The sequence below is a fragment of the Phodopus roborovskii genome, unplaced genomic scaffold (assembly GCF_943737965.1).
Source record: "Phodopus roborovskii unplaced genomic scaffold, PHOROB, whole genome shotgun sequence".
Classification (NCBI taxonomy): domain Eukaryota; kingdom Metazoa; phylum Chordata; class Mammalia; order Rodentia; family Cricetidae; genus Phodopus; species Phodopus roborovskii.
Window position 1 is genome coordinate 3319183 of NW_026126616.1, and position 23214 is coordinate 3342396.

General features: G+C 40.6%; 1 protein-coding gene across 1 annotated transcript in view; it reads left to right on the plus strand.

Annotated features, from left to right (window-relative positions):
• CUNH12orf42 (chromosome unknown C12orf42 homolog) overlaps positions 1 to 16791 on the plus strand; it is a 100708-nt gene extending 83917 nt beyond the window's left edge. The window contains exons 5-6 of the mRNA XM_051206226.1: positions 11428 to 11790; positions 16179 to 16791. Of these exons, the coding sequence (XP_051062183.1) occupies positions 11428 to 11790; positions 16179 to 16639 (824 nt within the window). The 3' untranslated portion in view covers positions 16640 to 16791. The remainder of the gene's footprint in view (positions 1 to 11427; positions 11791 to 16178) is intronic.
• The last annotated feature ends 6423 nt before the right edge of the window (positions 16792 to 23214 follow it).

The window sequence follows — 23214 nt, forward strand, 5'->3', positions numbered from 1 at the left end:
TTTTTTCTGACTGCATCTATGGGGTGTTTGGCTTTGTGTAGACGTACTGGCACTGAAAGTTGCCCCCTAATTCAATAATTCACCATGAAGACTGGTTTTTATTCTCATTGTGTTGAACAGGCATCTAATCAACCATTAATTTCCTTTTTGCTAGATGAACAGAATAACTATTTCTGTCTTTCTTTTTGATGAGAAACAGAGGCAGAGAGGGTAGGGGCCGCTCTCAATGAGAAGGGGGTTATAGGATTCAGCTACAAGGGTAAGGGTGGACTAGAAAAGGATCAGAATTTGGGGGAGGCCTGGGGAATTCATGCATATGTGCCTGTGGACCGTGAAACATTTTGTATATTTTATGCCGAGCTACTATTGCACTGGGCAACCTTAAACAAATAATTTTTCAAAACCCATTTCTTCACCATCTGTAGAAAGGGGGATTAACACAGAGCTGAGTACCATGTTTACAGATCAATAGCAAATATGTAATTACATGTGATCTTCACATGGGTACTTGCCATTATCATGCTGCCTTTTGAATTCAGCAAGGGATGGTGAAACATGGAAGCCGCTTTATGAGGCTGTCTTCATAGTTTATCTAGTATGTTTTTCATAGCCCTCCATTCATGCAAGTGCACAGATGAGCCCAATGGCATCTGCATCAGCAGACATTTGTGGAAAGAGAACTAAGCTCACAGATACAGTTGTAGCAAATCAGATGTAGTAATAAGAACTAGTTTTATTTATTTTTCAATTTGACATCATAGAGTCAATTGGAATGGTATTAATAAATGGAGAGGGTGGTGCATATGTCTAAAATACATGGAATTTGGAAGAAAGTAGACCTCAGGGAAGATCTGACCCAGAGTCTTCTGGAGCTGTAGGGCTTTCTGCGTTTCTTGTTATTACTTGCCATTACTTCCTCATTGTAGTCTTTTCGATGTAGACCTAAAATCTGGCCTCCAATAGCTCCCTGAGCTTGTTTCCAGCATCTAACTTTATAAAGAACTAAGATATGGTCTTAAGGCCCTTAAGCCCACAGAAAAAATCCAATTGGCCACATTTGGTTCAGTTACATGAATCTGGACCTATTAGTTATGGCCGAAGAGGGGGATCCCAGCTTGCAGCCTTTCCCCCTGTGTGGCTAGAAAAGAGAAAGATCTAACAAGAAGGCTTCTATTTCAAACATTTAGAATTGTAGAATCAGAAATCTTGGGTGGAGTGGGGAGTAGAAAGAATGAAACATGATCATAGTATAGTTTAATGAAGCATTATATACACACACACACATACACACACACACACACATATATATATATTTAAGATAATTGCTTGAAGTCTTAGAATGGCTGTATGTTCATGTGTTTATTTTGCAACTATTTATTGAGAACTCAGAGTACAGCACACTAGGCACCCTGTTAGACTCAGAAAAGAATAAAGATGAATATTCTTTCCTTTACTGACCTGCCTTTCTTTAAAAAACAAAAACAAACAAATACAAAGGAATACTCATTGAAGACTTTTGCTTACAATGTATCCAGTGAAGTTTTTCCAAAGAGTTGTTTGGAAGACAAGGAGACAGGTGTGAGCCTGTGGGCGAACTGGGGCCACACAAAAGACTGGGGGCTACTTCTGGCCCTTGAAGAGCAAAACTGTTTTAGGAGGCGGAATTTTTGAGTGGAGAGGAGGGTCTATGCTAAGACAAGTGGATCAGTGTTTGAACTCGCATATATATGTGTGTGTATGTATATGTATATATATGCACATATATGTATGTGTGTGCATGTGTATGTGTATATTATATATGTAAATATACATATATACATATACATGCATATGCACACATACTTACATATATACAGATATATGAGGGATAGACTTTCTCAAAGTATTTCTCAAAATGCATGACTAATTTTCTTCCCCTTTCCTCCCTCCCTCTCTCCTCCCCTCCTCCTTCTGTTCCCCTTTCTTTTCTGTAGGTCAGAAGACAACTTTCTAGGGTAGGTCCTTTCCTTCTACCATGTGGGTCATGGGGCCTGAGCTCAGGTGTGCAGGCGAGTGCCCTTAACTCTTGCTGGCCTGAAAATTGCCTTCTCCCAGTCCTTTATCAAAGGCCTTGTTCTAAGAGAATGCAGTGTGAATTAATGAGGCTCTAATTCCTTCTCTGCAGGATAATAAATGCAAAGTGCTGTGATTCATGTGCTTGAAAATTTCTGACATTTGATGGAAACATATTGCATGTCAAGCCAAGTGTGAGGGCAGACACCTGTAATCCCAGCACTCTGGAGGTTGAGGCAGGAGGACGGAAAACTAGAGGCTATATATAGCGAGGCCCTGCCTAAAAATAAAATAGTAAGGAAAGGGCGAAAAGAAGAAACGTATTTTAAGTCAACAAGTGCTCAAATCAGACTTGGATCTTATTTTAATTTTGCAGCTTGCCATTTATGTGTAAGTGTTTCTAGAGCAGCTACCGTGATGAAATAAACATTCTGCCTCTTTCCTTTGGAGTGTTGGAGTGACTGAAAAAGACAAGATTATCAACAAGCATCTTCAAATGTTGAGAGTTATAATGAAACAAATTCAGGGAACCACGAGGACACACAGCAGAAGGATCCAAAGAGGACTAAGATGTTAGAGGAGGGAGGGACTGGGGAGAACATTCCAGTTGGAAAGGGATGCCTGTGTCAAGGGCACAGCAGTCATGGAATCAAGAGGGACTGTCCTCTCCTGATTTTCTCTACCCACCTGCTCTCTCCCATGGTAGTGCAGCCAGAGGGAAGGAGATGTCCATTCTTATTCGCTAAACTTTTCGCTCTTTGGATGTTTTATCCCACATCTTTCAAGAGGCAATAAACTTTTATTTTTAAGCAAGAATATGAAGATAGATATCACCTCATTCCTGCTATTAAACAGAGAACTTTCTCTAACCAAGACTGAAAAGAGAGTTTATCTTGAGGTCTTTCGTGTGGTATTAAATGCATGGGGCACCACCGAGCTCCATTCAGTGCTACCTTTGTGGTTCAGTTTAACCTTTAACTAAAAGATACAGTATTGTCAATGAGGCTAGGCCTTGAATCTCTTCTTACAATTGTATTAATAGTCAGAATCTTACTGATAGGTTTTACATCGACCATTAGTATTTACTAATAAGAATATTCAAGATCCTGGGATGTGGTTTCTCTTTTAAGTGCTGAAAGTTATGCCTGTTAAAAGCAGATGCCATTTGGCCAAGTGATTACATGTTCTTAAATTGGTATTTTAATCAGATTGCCTGGTTATTGAAATCTCATGTCCCCAAGGTATATTTCTCAAGTATCATGTCTGTTGCTGTTTCAAAGGATCAAAAAAGATATATAAAGAGGTGATCATCACTCAAGACCATTTGCCTCCTTGGCGTCAGCTGTCAGCCCACTACATTTATTTAGACAACAGTGGGCTCGGCCGGAACATATAAAGTTCTTTCTCGGCTGTGAAATATGATGGATGTGCCATTCTGATGACCTTTACACAAGGCCGCATGTTAATATTCAGGACCTCCCTTTTGTTGGACCTGAACAATGGTTGTCATTAAGAAAGCTTGGCTTGCCAATATGCCCTCTGTTAGGATGCTGGCCCACTCCTGATTGGTCACCAGGAAGTGTCATGTGCCTTTGATGGAAATGACATGGAAGATGTATGGTCAAAGTGCTGTGCTCAGCACCACTGCTGTGCAGAGGAGAAAACCACCATGACCCAAATAGCCCCATACTCAAACAATGTCGCACCAACCAAAGACAACATATTGGGAAGAAAAATGCTTGTAACCTGCATGTGTTAGAAGATGTATTGGCCAGACGGCCATAGGGCAATCTTTGAACTATTGAAATCTTTAGAAATATTGTTTGGTTCTGAAACAATACTTACAAACATAATTAATCAAGCATAGATGGTTTATTTTCAGGCCTTCCACGGTGTGTTGTTTTAATGCAAGAATAGGGTCAGTTGGGTTCTTTTTGCCATTTCACAGAGGCGTGCAAGAACTCAGCATGCAGATCCATGTTCATACAAGTCGAAGCTCTAAATTTCAAAATAATATTGACACAGATCTCTGGTAATGCCATCAACACAGACTGCGGGGAGTTGGAGGTAGCCCGAATTCCTTCCCCAATTGTTTCTCACTCCATGTGTGATGCTTTTCCTCCCATCTTCCCCTCGCTTTTATCCATCAGAATCATTTATTTATGAAACCAATTAAGAACCATCTCAGACAAATTCTGTAGCTTTAGTAGAAGACACTTCAGGCTTTACTTATAGCGTAAATGAAGAGTAGTTTTCCTAGACTGTTAAATGCTACGATTTTAAGTGTTTATAATACCCTTCGCTGTTTTCCAGTATGGTTTCAGGTTTTAAAAGACTGATTGTGACAGTGCATGCATTCAAATGGGAAAAATGAGAGCTGTGGAAACAATTTCATAGATGGCTGAGCACTCTTCAAAGTGGTAACAGGCAGGAAGTTACCAGCCTCTTGCATGTCAAGCCAGTTGTGGCTAAACTCAAGTCAATCACTAAGATTAAGTAGTCATCCAGGTACCTCCTTATGTGCAAAACAGTGCTTGACCAGACTGGAAATGAGTCAGTTCAACTCCTGAAGGTCAGCTCCTTTAGAGTTCAGTTCATTTCGAGGAAGACTATCAACACTTTGGATGGCCTACATAGCCCCCATTTTGTTCTTCTGGACTCTGTCACTATGCTCCAGCTCGTTAAAAAACAGAACAAGAGAGAGAGAGAAGGGATGGAAATGCATTCAGTGTTTATGCAAATGCAGACCATTCCAGGGAAAGATTTAGTAGGAGGAGAGATGGTTGAGTTTGTTCTTTATTAGGAGAACACAAAGTAAAACCACAGTACTATCCTATATTCACCAAGATAGCAACAAACAAACAACAAACGTTGACTATTGCAGCTGCAAGTATCGACAAGGTAGACTTCTGGTAGGGACGTGTTGGATGAAGTAGGTACTCATTATAATAAGGTCAGAGGTAAACATGCCTATCTTCGACTTGGCTACTTTATTCCTGGAGAAACAGAGAACATATGCAAGAATTTTCATAGTAGTCTTGTCTATAATATTGTTGAAACAACTAAAATAAAAATCGACTCCACGTCTATGCTCATAATGCTCATAAAAGAATGAATGAACAAATTGTGGATTTCCATATAATGAAATAAAGTGAGTCTGGCAGTATTTTTTGTTTTTGTAAATTGTGATATATGAAATTGCTGTTTTTGTGTGCGTTTGTGTTTGTGCATGTCTACACTGGCGAACTCACCCAAGAGGGAACATGAGAAGGCCAGAGGTTGGTGTTGGTGTATGTTTCTTGATTATGTCACTGTTATATATTTAGACATGGTTTCTCATGGAACCTGGAGCTTACTGTTTCTGCTGGTCAATGAGCTCCAGTAGCCATGTGTCAGTATGAAGGCCACCATCCTCCATGCTGACCTCATTAGAGGCCACTTCCTCTTCCTGCAGATTGCCTGGGGATGAGGAATGACATCCCACCTCTAAGGGACTGGCCCACAATGACCCTCATCCACCAGCTCATCACAGTATAGTAACCTCGCTGCCTATCCCCAAGCAAGGAGGGCAAACAAGGCTGGTCTCAAACAACAGTTCATCAAAAACTTTTGTGACACCATTTTTTAAATGAAGAATTTGAGGGCTGTTTCAATGTTCCCACCAGCTCATGGCTCCAGCGGTAACTTCTCCAAGCCAGTATATCCTAGACTGACCTGATGGATTCAGCTGTCTCTCTGGAGTGTTGGGGGTGGAAGTTTCCCCTGAAAACTCAGTTCTCTGATGGGTTCAGGGAAAGTCATTGCCTGTTAATTTCCAAGCTGTTTACATGATGGAGCTGAAACTACAAGCCTGCATTCTTCACTTTCCTGAACATTTTTGTTATTTTAACTCCCATTTTTCAGGTGGAAGAGTGCCATGCCCTTCATAAGCACCCCCAAACTACTATATCCATCTGGATTCCCATTTTCTCTTATCTGCATGGCAGCCTTCTACCTGTCTCATCCTGATCATGTTCCAGTGCCTTGTGAATCACATGTTATGCAACCTCTGAATGCCTCTCCAGTCCCTTCTGGCTTTACTTCATTTCAGCCACTGGTCAGGATGGCGTTTTCTTTACTCCCGAAGTGAACAAATCCTTTTCAGACTCTAGGTACCCTCAGATGAAATGGCACCTGCCCTGTGTAACTACCTGGCAATCTCTGCCTCAAACTTTTGGCTCTTCCTCACTATTTATAATCATCTACCAGTGTCATTTCCTTTCTTTGTAATACACAGTAGTCATTATACTTCACGAGGTTAAGGACCACATTCTCCTGCATCCTAGGATCAAGTATAAGGTAAAGCGCAGAGTAGGTCTTCAACAAGCGTATTTGAATGAAGGAGTGTGTAAGATGAGTCTCTATATTGTCTGAATGTGTATTTTTCCAGAAAGTGAGGGAGAGATAAAGGAGTGTGTACATGTGCGCGCATGTACGTGCATGTGCACGTGCTGTCTACATATTCATATGTATGTATGTGTGCATATGCACATGTATGTGCATGCATGTGGAGATGATAACATGACATCAGATGTTTTCCTCTATACTTTACAGAATTTTTTGAGGCAGGGTCTTATGGAACCTACTTATCACCAGATTGGGAATGCTGGTGAGCCAGCAAGCCCCAAGGATCCTTCTGTCTCTGCTTCCTCAGTATTGTTGTTTATAGGTGACAACTGGAATTCAGGTCCTCATGCTGATGTGGTAAGCTCTTGATGGACTGAGGCCTCTGCACAGCCTTTAAGAAAGGGTAATTGTTTTTAGCCAGCAACAACATGAACATCTAAGACATGTGCTCCCTATCTCCTGGCATTGCTCCAAGCCTTCTTTTATTAAATAATTTATCTGTATCCAAGGTAAGCAACGTAAGAATGTATTCAGTTTATTGAGCACTTAAGTAAGACTTAGGAAGAGATAAAGCACAGGCTTGACTCAACAGTCTCTACTCAGGGCTTGTGTGTGCCTGACATCTAACTTTCATCATCTCTTAGAACTTGGGGCATCCTGATGCTTCTCCTACAAACTCATTAGCTCAAACATGAGTCTTAGTCCACAGCTGGGAGAAAACACCTGTTGGGAGGTGACAAACTTCATTATGGTTTAGGGACATCTTTAGAATACAGGAGGGTGGGGATTTTGCCTTAAGAGAACGGAGAATGTATTTATGATCAATGTTTGATGTTTAAATGTGAGGGGAAAAAAGCAATTAGATTTGACCTTTAGTCACACCTAAATGATATAATGAACTTAGGGGAATTAATTGCATGTGTGTTTTAGGTTGGTGTCCTGCTAGTCTTTCATAGCACAAACCTGACAGAGTTAGGAATACTGTTGAATGGAGAGAGAGTCTGGGAAGTAAGACACAGGGAATGGTGTGGAATGGCTGTGCGAAGGGTGAAGACGATACCGTGCATCTAAAAAGGCCCATAGACATAGACCTGGAAGTTAACATGTTCGTCTTTGTATTGAGTTGAAAGTAGAAGCTTGATCTAAATAGAGAGTTCCAGGCCATATAGGCCTGTTCCCACCCCACCTCTTCAAAAGAATATACCAGCATCTATCATGATTTATCTGACTTTGCAATACAAAGAGAATAAGAAGTTGCTTTGTTAAAATGCTTTCAGCTCTTGGGTTTATTTAATTGTGTTTTTAAATCTCCCGTCTGATGCAATATTATTTAAAATGAAGTTAGCAGATAGAACATCTATGATGCAAGTAAGATGCTGAGTTACTTGTGAAGTACATTGACTGGCTAATGCTACCAGCGCCATCAAAATACAACTGTGTATATTTGAAATATAGATTCCTGCACCAGAAGCCTGGAAGCACAGTTTGAATGAGGGAGCTCGTAGAAATTATGCACAGATACAAATCCTGGTTCAGCCACTTTTATTTCACCTTTGGAAAATGATGACTTCTACTTCTACTGCTGACAGCAATCTTTATGGCTAGGGCTTGGCTAATAGGCTACAGCCTAGCCTGTGGCCAGCACCCAGTATTTGTTAGCTGTGGTTATCATAGCAATTCCATCAAGCCCAGAGCATTGGAGTCACATGTATCCTTGGGTAGATACCACCAGCACGTATTGTGAAGTAGCTAAACAAAGCTTACCTCAAATTCAAAGACCTGGATCCTGTTTTGAGCTCAGCTAGTGATAGAGTCAAGATGATTTTTTTTTTCTCAGCCTCAGTTTCTTAGTAAAATTAACAAGCCAGAGAGGTTTAGTGGGGCTCAAGTGAGATTACTGATAGGAAAAAAAGTGAAATGTAAAGGAACACTCAAGTCATGTAGAGTATATGTGCTGGATGCCCAGATGATGTCTAGATGTAGAAGATGCCCGAAGAGAAAGACGGTACTGATTTTTCAGCTCTTGTTCATGATTGTTCCACTGAATAACACTGACAACAGCCCTGGAAACCCATATAGTTTACACAGATCAAGATTCCTCACTGACCATGTTCATTCAATACAAAGGGACCTCGAAGCACAGACGCTTGGGTCCCCTCCCCCCTGCGTTTGCCAATGGTAGGGCATGGTCCATATTTTTTAAAAATGTCCAATATGTTGTCCAGTGTGTATTTCCTAATACTCAGCAAGGGTTGGTGTGTAGCCAGCAGGAGGTGCTGGGCTTCGAGCCACAGGCTGATGGAATTTGCCTTAAATTCTGTCACTAACTAGGAAGGAAAATTAAGAAGAAAGTCACTGAAGATTGCAAAAGAACTTTGAACACCTTTTCTTTCTATTTAAGACCAAGACAACTGGTTGTTCTCTTAACCCAGATCACCTGGCACTGGTAAAATTGGAGATACTAGAAACAGACAAATGAATCTGCAAAATTAGCAGAGCGTGGTTTGACAGGCTCAAGTTCTTTTTATTGTAAATCAGCTGATAAACTTCGTCTTAAAGTAGTTGCTTTTATTTGGTCGTAGCTAACCTGTGGCAGATGCTTAAAAATATTGTTTAAATAACTAAATATAAAACCACAATGGCCACCTACACACTACCTAGTTGTTTTATTGTTTACTGTACACAGAATGCCTAATATGTCACGAATGCAGTTACTTGTCATTTTGAGAATGGGTGGGATATTTGATGCCAAGGTGTGTGTACCAAAATTTCTAATTTGTCTTAATAAAAACCCAGAGTCAGATATAGGGGCTAATGCTGAAAGATCAGCCACCCACTGGTGTTTACCTCTACTGAATCCTCAGACCAAAGGGGCAATCCCGTCCCTACGAATCCGCAGAATGAATGCTGTCTCTATGAATCCTTAGACTGAATGCCATGAACTCCTGTCTCTGCCCAGCCATATCAATCCTGTCTCTTCCTCCGTAGTGTTGGGATCAAAGGTGCAAGCTCTGTTTCTCGTTTAGACTGGATCAATCTTGTGTAGCCCAGGATGGCCTTGAACTCACAGAGATTCATCAGTCTTTGCCTCCCAAGGGCTGGGATTAAAGCTGTGTGCCACTACTGCCTGGCCTCTGTGGCTAACTAGTGGCTAGCTCTGCACTCTAATAGTCAGTTAAGCTTTGTTATGGCACTAGCAAAATATCACCACAGGTGTGAAAATTTAGTCCCTCCTCCTAATATTTCCACAGAGTTGGATGTTAAGAGTGGTTAGATTCAGATAACATTTAAATACCCTTGATCTTTTAAATATTTAAAAGTTGTATTTAAATAGAAACACATTTAAATACTTCTTGGATGTAAAGTGGAATTGGATGTGTTTGAAGTGCTTCAGACTTTACATCTTATTCACAATATTTGAACAACCAAACAAGAATAGGTTGAATGCCACTGGTTATAGTGGTGTTAAATTTTCATTTGGACCAAGTTTGAAAGATCCTAAATGTTTCTATGCATTTTGGAAAGCTCGACAACTTTTGTTTACTTGTCAAATTGTGGTGTTTAAGATTAAATGACAAATGAATTAAAATGAAAATCTAGTTAATGTGATGGAGTTAAACCAGATAACTAGATCAAGATTTGCTTGTGACAGAGACTACAAATGCATTCCCATTGATCCAGATTGAATACTTATAAAATTATGTTCTAAGGTAAAGATATTATGGAAGGAAGTAAATGATTGTTGCGCTCAGAGATCTGGCTGTGTAGCAGAGACAAAAACTGGTGGCTTGTGCTTATTCAGAGAGCAGTTGGGTCATGTGTATTATGTGCTACATAATTAGAAGACTAACAAGGTATCACCATTTAAAAAGCAGAAGGTTTTACATTCTGAAATGTTCTTGTTCTCCAAAAATGTCTGTTTTTGCTGGACTCTCCATTTCTTCTTGGCATTAAAAGGATTGGAAGGTGTCTGATCCCTTTAAATGGGCCAGATACTCTCAGGCTAACCCCAATTAACTGATATACCAGAGCATTTTCTAAGAAGTACAAAGTTGTGTTTTGACAGAATGTGGTAGTTAGCATGGCCAGTAACCCCTTGTCCATGTGTTCTTTGTCTTGGAATCCCTGTCTCCAACTTCCCTGGGCGTCACCTATGCCTGTGTCTCCATGAGACATGCTTTCGTGTCTCAGCCTTATAAAAAGGATAAACAAAATGAACCCTAATTCAGCATGACTCTATCTTTAACTATATTTTTAGAAACTTTATTCCCAAGCAAGGTCACATGTGCAGAAATTCACATGCAGCGGTAACGGTGTACAGATACTGCGAATCAGAATTTCAACACAGATTTTTTTTTTTTGGGAGGGATGCACTTATAAGCTGGAAGCTAGTGCTCTGACTATAAAGTGGAGATGATAGTTTCAGCTAGCTGTGACTTTTGCAAGGTTTAAGTGGCAACTATGTTCAGAGCATCATAAGGTATCTGCTACTATGTTCAGAGCATCATAAGGTATCTGCTACTATGTTCAGAGCATCATAAGGTATCTGCTACTATGTTCAGAGCATTGTAAGGCATCTGCTACTATGTTCAGAGCATCGTAAGGCATCTGCTACTATGTTCAGAGCATCATAAAGTATCTGCTACTATGTTCAGAGCGTTGTAAGGCATCTGCTACTATGTTCAGAGCATCATAAAGTATCTGCTACTATGTTCAGAGCGTTGTAAGGCATCTGCTACTATGTTCAGAGCATCATAAGGTATCTGCCACATACCTCCAACTCAAAGTAGTTACCGCCCTTTACATCTTTCCATGCTCTTCCCAACCCACGTAGATACCCCATCTCCTGGCATGGTCATTTATGTTTGCTCAGATGTGAAACAGCAAATACACACACATCCATATATAACTTGATCCATGCTTCCTTCTACTAATCTAGAAGATGATTTTGAAGTGATTCTTTCAAACTAACATATTTCCCTTTTACAGGGTTTGTAGAAGGGACTCATAGTCCAATGACAGGTAAAAGACTTTATACTCACCAGTTCATAACCCCCAACTCTCCAGCGAGCACAGTCTCTTTCGAAGAAGAAATCTATGAAGAAGAAAGTCCTCCCCTGTCATCATCCAGTGAAATGGATGAAGAAGATTTGTTCTTTACTGTCAAAGAAGAAATACAAAAGCGACCTGGAGGACCACTGAAGCAGGCCTGGATCAGCCCATTTCTGGAAAAGCAAGCCGCAAATAAACTTCTTAAAAGATCACACTCAGTGAATACGGTTTCTTTGGAAGCTGCAGGTAGACACATACCACTTCAGAACCATCCCTTGGGCAACTCCAAGGGAGATTCTGGTAGGTATCACATTGTGGTTTCTAACTTCTCTTGCCTCAGCTTGTCACTTTCTGGTTTTAATGTCAATATAAACGAAACCAACCACTGGTTATTAATCAGTGGTGAGCCATAGAACATATTCTAGAAGTGTGATGAGAGCTTTACCAGTTAAAGTTTAGGGTACTTGTTTACAGGCATTACGTTTGAGGGAGATATTGGGTGTGTGTTGGTGACAAGGCCTTGATTACTCAGGTGTTGCATCAAATAGTATCAGTGACACCATTATAACCCTCATACGTTGAGCTGTTATCATAAGCTACACTCTATGCTGAGCATTTTATGTCAGTTTACAAAACCAACACATCACATCTAGGAAGCTACCCTCCCCACTTTACAAACAATGAAGCTGCAAATCAATAGGATAGGGTAATATGTGCAATACTTACGTGTTCCCACTTCTACTTCCACTGTAGGAAGGACCGTTAAGAGGAAACAGAGGATGGGGAAATCGTTCAGTAGCTAAGGTATTTGAAAGATTAGAATATGAATCTCTAGACCCCATGTAAGCTGGACATATGAGCACACGTCTGCAATCCCAATGTTTCAAGAGTGAGAACGAGAGATAGAGAAAACATGAGGATCCTTGGACGTTCATGGTCCAGCCAACCCATGGCAATAACAAACAAACGGAGAGACAGTTTCAAGCCAGGTGGAGTTGTCCGCTGCCCTTCACACATGTGCTTTCCCATGCCTGTGAGGACAAATCTGTGTTCTCACACACGTGTTTACACATGCATACACACGGCAGGCACACAGGCACACAACCATATATATGTGCCCCCACACAACAGTTTTAAAGAGAGGGTAAGAAAGGGTTCTGGGATTCTTGTTTCAGCTTTTTCCCATATCATTTCCACGACCATGATACAGTTCCATGGATCTTGTTTGATCAAAGATAATCAGCGTTGTGAGTAGCATTTGTAATTAATACTGAACACAGTAGACACTATATGCTGATGGTGGTGTTTATTTATTTATTTATTTACGTACATATAGATCCCAGTTCCCTGTCTCACCCCCTTCCCTTCTTCCTCCCTTCCATGCCCCCTGACCACCCTCCCATCCCATTCCCCCACCCACACACACACTCCACAGGGAGGGTGATGCCTTCCAGGAGGGATCAACAAAATCTGCCAAGTCATTTGGAGTAGGGACTAGGCCCTCCCTCCTGCCTCTAGGTTAAGGGAGTATCCCTCCATGGGGAATGAATATGCTCCCAAAGTCCTTTCCTGCAGCAGGGATACACCCTGGTTCCACTGTCTGAGGTCCCTTAGACTGCCCAGGCCTTCTAACTGAGACCCATGTTCAGGGGGTCTGAGTCTGTCCAATGCTGGTTTCCCAGATATCAGTCTGGGGGTCCATGAGCTCCTCCTTGTTCAGATCAACTGTCTGTGGGTTTCTGTAGCCTGGTCTTGTCCCCATTTTCTTATCACTCCTCTCTCTCTGCATCTGGATTCCAGTTCGGCTCAGGTTTCAGCTGTAGGTGTATGGCTGTATTTATATCTAGGAACTGTTTTATAGAAGGTTTGGATTGATGTTATGTAGCCTGCTTATAATGGAGTTCTCCCCACCCCCGCCCCTCCACCCTCACCTGCACTCCCAGGAGGAGCGAGATTTCACTCCAAATGTTAAGATAGGTTCTTTAAGATGGTCGGTCTGCGGACACAGAGATTCTTTTATTTCTGGGATGCTGGACCTAATGACGGGATGCAGATTATTTGAGTTGGTTAGCACTTTTTAAAGAATGTGTGTGTGTGTGTGTGTGTGTGTGTGTACAGGTGTGTGTGTGCAGGTGTGTGTGTGCAGGTGTGTGTATACAGGTGTGTGTGTATATACAGGTGTGTGTGTGCAGGTGTGTGTGTATACAGGTGTGTGTGTATATACAGGTGTGTGTGTGTGTGTGTTTGTGTGTGTACAGGTATGTGTGTGTGTGTGTGTAGGTCAGAGGACAACCTCATCTCTCATTCTTAGGAGTCTGCCTCCTTTTGAGACAGGGTTTATTGGTTTGCATCTTCTTAATTAGGTTAGATTGGCAGGGCCCCTTCCATCTCCACCTCCCTGACTCTGGGACTACAAATACCTATTTCCACCGCTGTCATCTTCTCATGGGCTCTGGAGATCTCCCTTGGGTCCTCATGCTTTGGAGACAAGCAGTCTATCAACTGAGGCACTGCTCCAGCCTGTTTAACTCTGTTGAGTCTTGATCTGTGTGAGGCCATGTACCAATGGGAACAGACACCTTCTGCTGTCATCTGTATGATCTTCCCTTGAGATAGAAAAGGTCACTTTCTCATGATTTAGAAGCAGAATTGGAGGCCTGCTGGAGTTGTTACTGTAGCATTGAAGTCAGGATTCAAACCTCCCACCCTGGCTCTGGGTCAGAACATCCTCATGCTAACAAGGTAACAGGGCATTGGTGGTTCTTCAGCTTTAAGCACTTTCTATGTTCTCAATGCTTAACACATTGTCATGGTCTTCCCTTGGACATTTAACTAGTTTGTTTCTCCATGTTCAAGTCTTCAGTTAAGTATGACATACTTGGTCTTTCCTGATGTCCTTTCTTGCTTTGTTTTTCTCTTAGGATATATCACCAAATTGAGACTTCTAAGCTTACTTGTTCCCAAGCAAATTGGGAGCATGGGGGGAGGGAAGAGGGAGCCAGGAGGAGGAGAAAGGGAGAGGTTGGTATGAAGGAGCAGAAAGATTGAGTGGGGGAAAGAATAGAGGAGAGCAAGAAAAGAGACACCATAATAGAGGGAGCCATTATAGTTTTTAAGAGAAATCTGGCACTAGGGAAATGTCCAGAAGTCTACAAGGATGACTTAATTCTTATTCAGTTTCCTTCTCCTTTTCCACCCCTCCTCCCACAAAGAGAATATAGGCTGTGTAAATGCAGAGATATTGTTTGCCTTATTCTCTTCTGTGTCCCTAATGTCTTGAATTATGTTGGGCACCTACCAGGTACTCAATGTTAGCCAATGAATAAATGATTGAACACATTTAATTTCATTGGCCATTAAGTGACATAGAAAGCTCCAAGTTCCCAGCGAGAACAAAGAAGCTTAGGGCAGCTAATGTTTCAGGACTGGACTCTGGCAGCCTGGACTACACCGTCACACTAAACCTGTTGCTGGTCAAATGCATCATAGCGATTACTGGAGTGCCTCACAGGAAAGAATGTCCACTTGTCAGCTTAAGAGATAGGACAGCATACTCTGCTACGTCGTGCCCTATTATGCTAAATTCCAGAATCAGTAGATTCTTCATGTGCTGAAAGTGGACAATAATTAAATGGCTCCTGTATGAGGGCTGGAAGCCCATATTAAAATGTGTTATTAAGAGTTTGCAAAGCACTGAATTTGGAAGCTTTCACTTACTTAGGCATTTGGAGTGTTGTTCCATTTTTATGTAGGGAATAATTCCTACTTTGGATCAACCAGATTCATTGACCTGTTTTTGTTTTGTTTGTCTGTTTGGCAGGTATATTGAGTGCACAGTGGAAGGCAATCAGTACCTAGCAGGCACAAAGCAATGTGGTGGAATTCAGTTCCTTAGAAATACATTGGCTGTGTGATATCCAGTGTTAGGGTGGTACTGTGCATTCAAATTTTATAGAGTTTCGAACTTGGAAAATAATTTTGTGGGTTGTTTTAAATCTTTGAGGAGTTTCCCTGTTACTAGAAAGCCCGTTAGAGAATTGCAGGAAATTATTAAAAGCATGTCAATTATCTTAATTTATTACTGAAGGAGACTTTTAATGTGTGTAGGTCAATATGTAGAATTTTCAAATAAAAATGAAAGGCTATATACATAAAATACAAATAGAATATATAGCAATGGAAGTATGATTGGGGAATGACTACAAATTAAACTTGAGAATAATGTCATCCAGAGAGTGTGTTGTTAGAAAGACTCAGCTACTCAGCTTCAGGGTCGTCTACTGTTTCCATTTCAGCTGGTTTTATAATTTCTAATAAGATCCACGGCGTAGCTAACTTTTGGGTTTCCTTTCAGATCATCAGTTGTCAGGTTGAGCGTGCTATTGGTCCTTTCCAGCATATCTAACGTGACTCATTAACGTTTCTCTTTACAAACTTCCAGAATGAGAAGCTGGTGCCCCGATTTAGCCACCATTTAGCCGGTCTCTTTCTCTCGGGAGGGTTGATAGGTTCCTTTGTAACACTGCTCTTGCACTCGGGACATTCTTTCTAGCGCCAGCAGAGGAGTAGAGAGTATTTGGACTGTGTGACAGAGTAGTCCAGGGATGTTCTTCTCTCTCCATCCTAGCTGCTGTCCTGTGATGCTTGTCCAGGCTGGAGTCCCACCGTCACTCTGATTTGCCTTCCAGGTCCTGTGCTGAGACCTTTCACTGCCATCGGCCTCTGCAAAAGTATCAGCCAGAGCTCCTCTTCCCCGCAGATCATCTGTAAGATTCCCTCCGAGTCTGTGCAGCAGGAAAAAGTGACAGCCTCGAGATCCTCGACATCCTCGACCACAAACACAGATTCCCTAAGCATATGTGGAAGTGCATTAGGAAGAGGCTTGGTTGCTGTCACACCAGAGATGATCCCCAAGCATCCTCATTCCCCCACTGAACGCAGGTCAAAGGCAGCTAGCACCTACCGTGTCCAAGTGGCCAAGGAGCCTCTGCCTCTCCTTGTGGGCTGTTCCTCCCATTTATTTTCCAAGAAGTTAATGAAGGTTTGCTCCTCAGCAGCCCCGCGCCCACCCCGGAGGTTCCATACGGCTTGTTCAGAGACTCTTTCGAGGCCGGTGGTGAATGCGGTGGTGAATGCTCACTTACACTGACTGCTGAGAAGGAATTGTTCTGCGAGCGCTGCCCATCTTCCAATCAATGCCTGCCCAGAACAACAGAAAGGGCCTCAGATGTATTGGTTTCCACAGAACCATTGTTAGGCTTTGTGAAGCATTTTTGAACCTAATAAATAATGTCAAAAGTCTCCATCGCAGCCAAAAATGTTCTTTTTGAAGCATTTGTAATAGTATTTTTGTTCTGCAGTGTCTCCCGCTGTTACAAAGAATCTGCTCTGTACAATGAGGGTCCGGTGCACCGCGTGCCACTTTGCCGCGTGGCCAGCTGGGATCCGAAGGTCGGGCTTTTGTTTTGCTGTTACAGGTAAAAGATTTCATTTGCCAGCCTTGGCTTAGGGCTAAGGATAGTTTCTAAGGGCCTTCAGGATGTCTATGTCGACATTTGGAAAGCATAATCCAATGCCTGTAATTTAATAGTTAACATGAAATTTGATTACTTCTGAAGTGCCTAGGGAAATCCCTCAGGCTATATGAAGGGTTTTGTGTCAGAAACCTGAAGCCAGATCTTAGCTGGAGGCTTTGAAATGCTTGGAAGCAAGTTTAATTTTTTTCTTTTTTTTTTAAAGATTTCAAAGTTTCTGATTTGTAATAGAAAAGTCTGACGACTTAGGGAATGTACTATCAAACTGGCCATTCTAAATAACATATTTTAAATATATTTGGATAAGTTAACAGGCTCACATGGCTGCTTATGACAATATAGTGTTTGGTAGCTTTATCAGTGACTTTATGGGATGCAGTGTGATTGTTCTGTCAGCAGTCTTGCAGTTTCTGCACGGGCTTGGCCTTGGGAAGCTAGACTCGTGGAGATGATGAAGATTAACTGCATTAATATTTTCCTTTTAGTTCAATACAATATACAGGTATGCCAGCATTTGAGACATTATACCTCATGTTCAAATTGAAGTCCCAGAATTTGTTGTTTTAAAAGATTTATTATTACTTTTTACTCTTATATATGTATTTGCCTGCATGTATGTGTACACACCACGGGTGTGCCTGTAACCCAGGAGGTCAGAAGAGGGCATGTGACCCCCTTAGAACTGGAAGTTTTGGTGGTGTGAGCCATCCTGTGGGAATTGAACTCAGTCCTCTTAACTGCTGAGCCGTCTGTCCAACACCTCAAACCTCAGAATTGCAATGAAGTGCTGCTGTAAGAAAACTGCATTGCATTTAGGAATCTGTTTAGTGTCCTGAGAATTAGCTAATTTTCAAAAGTAGTAGTATTTTATATGAGTAAGAAACTTTAGGAAAAAAGTGGTATATCCAAACTCTAAAGCTTTTCCAGTTAATGTGATTTTTTTTAAGGTGTGATCCTTTTATTATAAGAGAACATGTACATCGAATCCCTGGAATCAGGCTATCAAAATTCATATGATAATTGCAAGTCCAACCACATGCCCTTTGATTGGGAAGCTGGGTGGATAAACTGATGGGTTTATATAGAGATTCTGGGATATTTTAACATGTGATTTAACTACGAGTTGGCAGGCAGTGTTTTCAAAGCAGGAGAACATTGCCCAAGTAGATTAAAAAACAATGATGTAAAATTTGTAATAGCTGACGTTAAAACAGAAACTGGATTTGACATGGTAGGTGGACTCCCTACCTATTGAGGTGCAAATAAGTAAATTTATCTGAAAATTCAATGTAGAAAAGGCAGTTCTGTCTGGAAATGAGAAACAGAATCCAGGCAAAAGATGCAAATATGTGAATATTGCAGTCAGAAGCAGCTTCCCAAATCTAGTCCATTGAATACTAGAAAGATGTGATATGAGTACTTAGCCATATCTATGAGGGTGGCTCACTGTGATCCCTCTTGAGGTGGTGGCTGGGGGGGGGGGTAGAACACACTAATGTATTAGGCCCTAGATAAATTTCACAATAAAAAAATCAATAAACTATTTAACTCTGTGCATATCCACTCTATTATCAAAGACACTTTGAATATGTACAAGTATTTTTGTTTTTGAGACAGGTTTCTCTACATAACCTTGGCTGTCCTGGAACTTATTATGTAGACCAGGCTTGCCTTAAACTCACAGAGATCCTCTTTCCTCTGTCTCCAGAGTGCTAGGATTAAAGGCATACATCATATACACAGAACATACATATAATTTTTAAAAATGGTATGCATTAATATCTGGTAATACTAGCATCCTGTGGAATACATACGAAACAACACTTTAGGGCACATTGCTCTAAGCATGCCAAATCCATGTATACTGGTAAAGATTAAGGTAAATTCAAATAATTGGTGTAGGAATCAGAGACTGCCAAGCAATCCTTCAAGAATCCATTTTTACTTGAATAGTAAATCTACTTGAATGAGATGTCTCTGTCTGTTTCCTCTGTATTTGAGTACATGCATTCAGGAGAAAATTTGGTCCAACTCAGAACACTTAATGACTGATGAGAAAGTACTTCTAATCCTGACTGCCACAGACATGAGCCTTTATGCTGAACCTGGTACCAAAACTTAGATACAAAGCTATTTCCCATTATTTTGAATATACACTCATAATTCAATGTTAGAAAATACGTGCTAAGTATTGATACACAATCCAGACAGTGAGAGCAGGAGCAAGGTCTCATATACTATGGAAAATTGATTTATAGGTTCAGAATTACAGCTTCTTCTTATTTCTACAGGGATATGTGAGTTCACTTACAGCATTTATTGCCACACACTCTAAGTGTGTTATAAACAATACAAATTTCCTCTTTGTGGGAAAATAATTATATGAAAGCTACATTTGAAAGTATGATATTGACAGGCGTGAAATACTGGTGCATTAGAGGAAGAAGGTATTGACAGAGACTGATGAAGGATATTATAAGTCAGGAGTCTTTTGTAACATATAAAAAAATAATTGAAAAAGAAACTATTTATAGAGTTAATGCTTACTGTATATTAGGGGCTGTTATAAGTATTTGATATTCCCTAATATTTCATTTATTTCTTACAATGACTTTATGAAGTAGTTTCTATTGTCTCCATTTTGCAAAGATTTGTTTCTTAATGATGCACGTATAAAAATAAGCTCAAACGATAGTATAAAATTCTATCTTACCTATATTCCTAAATCTAGTATATTTGCACGTGTGAGGTGTGTGTATGTCTGTCTACCAGTATTTATAATTAAAATTGCATAGCATGCTGCTTATGCATTGGTGAGGCAAATGTAGGCACTTTGCCTAAATCCTCTCCTGAAAACAAGTGGAGAGAAGATTATAATCATAGGCTGGCAATGCTGTATGTTTCAGAGCAACGCAGGATGGGGATTGCTGGCCCCCAGCTCTTTGTTTGAAATGGCACTGAACGGAGGGTCAGAAGACAGGGAGGGTGACTCTGGAGTTTATATGAGACTCAGCAGTCTCAAGACTAGTGGTGTTGACCAGCATCAAGCTTTTGACGGTGACAGAAGGGAACATTCTAGAAGGCAAGGAAATGTTGTAGAGTTGTGACTGGAGGTTGGCATTCCTCTGTTTGACCCACATTTCCTCACTGTTAAAGCTGGGGTGGCTTGTTTGGTTTGCTATAAAGGATAATTCGATGATGAAACAATATCAAGCCAACACGTCTTGAAAAGCACGACTGAAGTATCCCTTTGTCCAGAGTGTATGCAGTGCATAGCTACTCCATTGCTAATTGTGTCAGAATTTCCTCCTTTAACACACTGACTACTGTGGATTGCCATCTTTGAATGCAAACTCTTGTTTACATAATAACCATCCAAGACACAAGAGCACATATTTAAAAAGGGAGTTTTGTCCTTTCTACTTTAAACCTTTCAAAATATGCTAAATTTTTATGACACACTACTTGTCTTAAAGTTTTAAGAAAATTCAGGCCTTGGGCAGAGCTGTCAAGGAGTTCTTACACTACTTTGAATGGCACAGAACTGAAAATATGTAAATGGTGCACTCCTGGAACTTCCCATTGATTATTTTGAAATCTGTTGAACAGAAGTCACTGAAGCTATAGAATATGGAACTTGAGATGGCTGGAAACGCTGTGATATTTTTTTCCTTTCTAGGTTTCTGTTTTTCAATGTCAGTATGACATTTACATTTCACTTTGCTATTGATTACAAATGATTCCACGTTTGTCTGCTGATGGGAGGTGTTATTCTGTATCTGTTTCTCTTATTGGCTGATGAAGAAAGCACTGTGTGGCTAGTGGCCAGGCAGGAAGGATAGGCGGGGCTACCAGACAAGGAGAATTCTGGGAGGTGTAGGCAGAGAGGGGTCATTATGTGAGCCAGGGAAGAGAGGACACGAGTCAGGCATTCTCAGGTAAGATAAGACCATGTAGAAATACATAGATTAGAGGTTATGGGTTCATAATTAAGACGGAGTTAGCCAATAACAAGCCCAAGCCCAGTTTCATAATAAAAAATAAATAAAGAAAAGCAAGACTGGTGTGCAAATGTCAGATATTATTCTGTACTGACATATGAGTAATGTCAATAATAATTAGCATTTCTATTATCACTGGTTGTGCAGGACCAATGCTTGACCCTTGTGGCTCCATCTGTTTCATCTTGTGCACTGCTTCTGACCATCACACTGCCATATGTCCCTCTCAGAAGTGCTTAGATATGGTATTGTTAACTTTCATCACAGAACCAGGAGGGCAGCAGTAGGGTACCATTTACTAACCAGGAATCGAAACACTGTGTGACCTCTGATTTTTTTTTTCCCCTCACCCAAGCTCACAAACACCATACCACAACAGCTTATGTAAAGCAGGTTCCGTATTCCATAAAATCGCGAAATAAACTGTTCATGTAGACCCTTCAATGCGTTCATTTAATTGTATTTCTTCTGAAAAGGGGGTCCTGCTATGTAGCCAGGGCTAGTCATGGTTCTCTTGCATCAGGCTCTTGAATGTTGGGCTTGCAGAAGTCGTGTCTGGCTTTGTAAAAGATTATGAGATTTCACACAGAGGAGAAAAAATAAGGCATTTTTTTTAATTTTATTTTTGTTTTATGTGTATGGGTGTTTTGACTGCACATGAGGCGGCCAGCAGACCATGTGGGGAGCTAGAGTTAAGCACAGTTGCTAACTACCTGGGTGTACTGAGAACTGAACCTGGGTCCTCTGGAAAATCACTCAGTGCTCTCAGCTGTGGACCCATCTCTTCAGACCTAGGCATTGTTATTCTTAACTACAAACATATGCTCAAGATTTGAAGGAATGAAGGGCCGAGAAAAGAGGTTGTTGTCAGAGAAAGATGACATCAGAAAAGCTGCTTCAGAATTCTAAATATGTGTGCCATATCTTGTGAAATGTGGTCACCCTCTTCAACTCTTAAATTTTCCAAGTTCCTTTTTTCCCCATGACTTTCTTTCTCCAGCCCCATAACCTGCATCCTCCTACCTCAGAGAATCAATCTAATTCATGTAAGTTAGGGGTCAACCCGGAGAACCAGTGAAGCCTTGATTGGGTGCTGGCAACAACTTTGAGAACTGAGTCAATCCAATCAACTGAATTTTTCTCGTCATGGGATTGGTTCTGGGGAATTTTGTGTTAGGGCCTGGTCTGGCAGTTTTGACTAAAAGAGAAGTAATCCTTTCCCTTGACAAGCTACACCAAGTAGGAGAATTAGTTCTTCATTCATTCTAAAAAGTTGATTGAATGCCTTCTATGTGTTATTTTTTGTTTGTTTCTTTATATATAAAAATATATATATATATATATATATTATATATATATATATATATATATATATATATATATATAGCAGTGCAAATCCATTTTGGCCAAGTAAGCCTTGATAATGAGTCATGTGTAATGACTCAGTTACATTCATGTTGACAATCCTTTAGAAACTTCTATAAAATCTAAATTTGTCAAAAGTTTAAAGTTCATTTGTTGTCAATTATGAACCAAAGCAAAGAACCTGTTAACCTCAGTCATGTATTTTGATGAGGATATCTCAATATATTCTACCTCAACCCTGCTGTATAGTGTTAAACAAAACTGATTAGCCACATAACACAAAATATAGTTTATAGGCATTATATCACCCCAAATCCTAAACTTCAAACTTCAATTAACCCAGAAGATTTTTTTAGAAGTGTTTTGAAACTTCATAGTGAATTAAATGCAGTGGTCACTCAGGTTATTTGGTAGGATAGTTATAGAAGGCTTCCAGTGTCAGACTTTGAGCTTAATTTTGAAGAGTACAAGATTTGGAGGATGCACAAACTAGTGCAGAAAGTAGGAGGTGCCAGCCAGGGGCCAACCAGTGTTTGCAGATACAGAGGTGTATACATTTGAAAAGACACCGGTAAGGCAAAGGATGCAAAAGTATGAAGAACATTTGCAAAGACAGGGCCCTGAGCTTAGGTCTCATTGAGTGTTTTGTGAATTCATTCCCGAGTAAGAATAAGGGCATGGCTAGATTCTTTTTTAAAGAAATGAAATGTACCCAAATACCTATAAACAAACATGTTGGCACACAGGAAAGGAAAAGAAGGGAGGAACTGGGCTCCTGTGGGAGATGCTTATATGTTTGTTTGTAACTAGAAAGTAGTGACTAA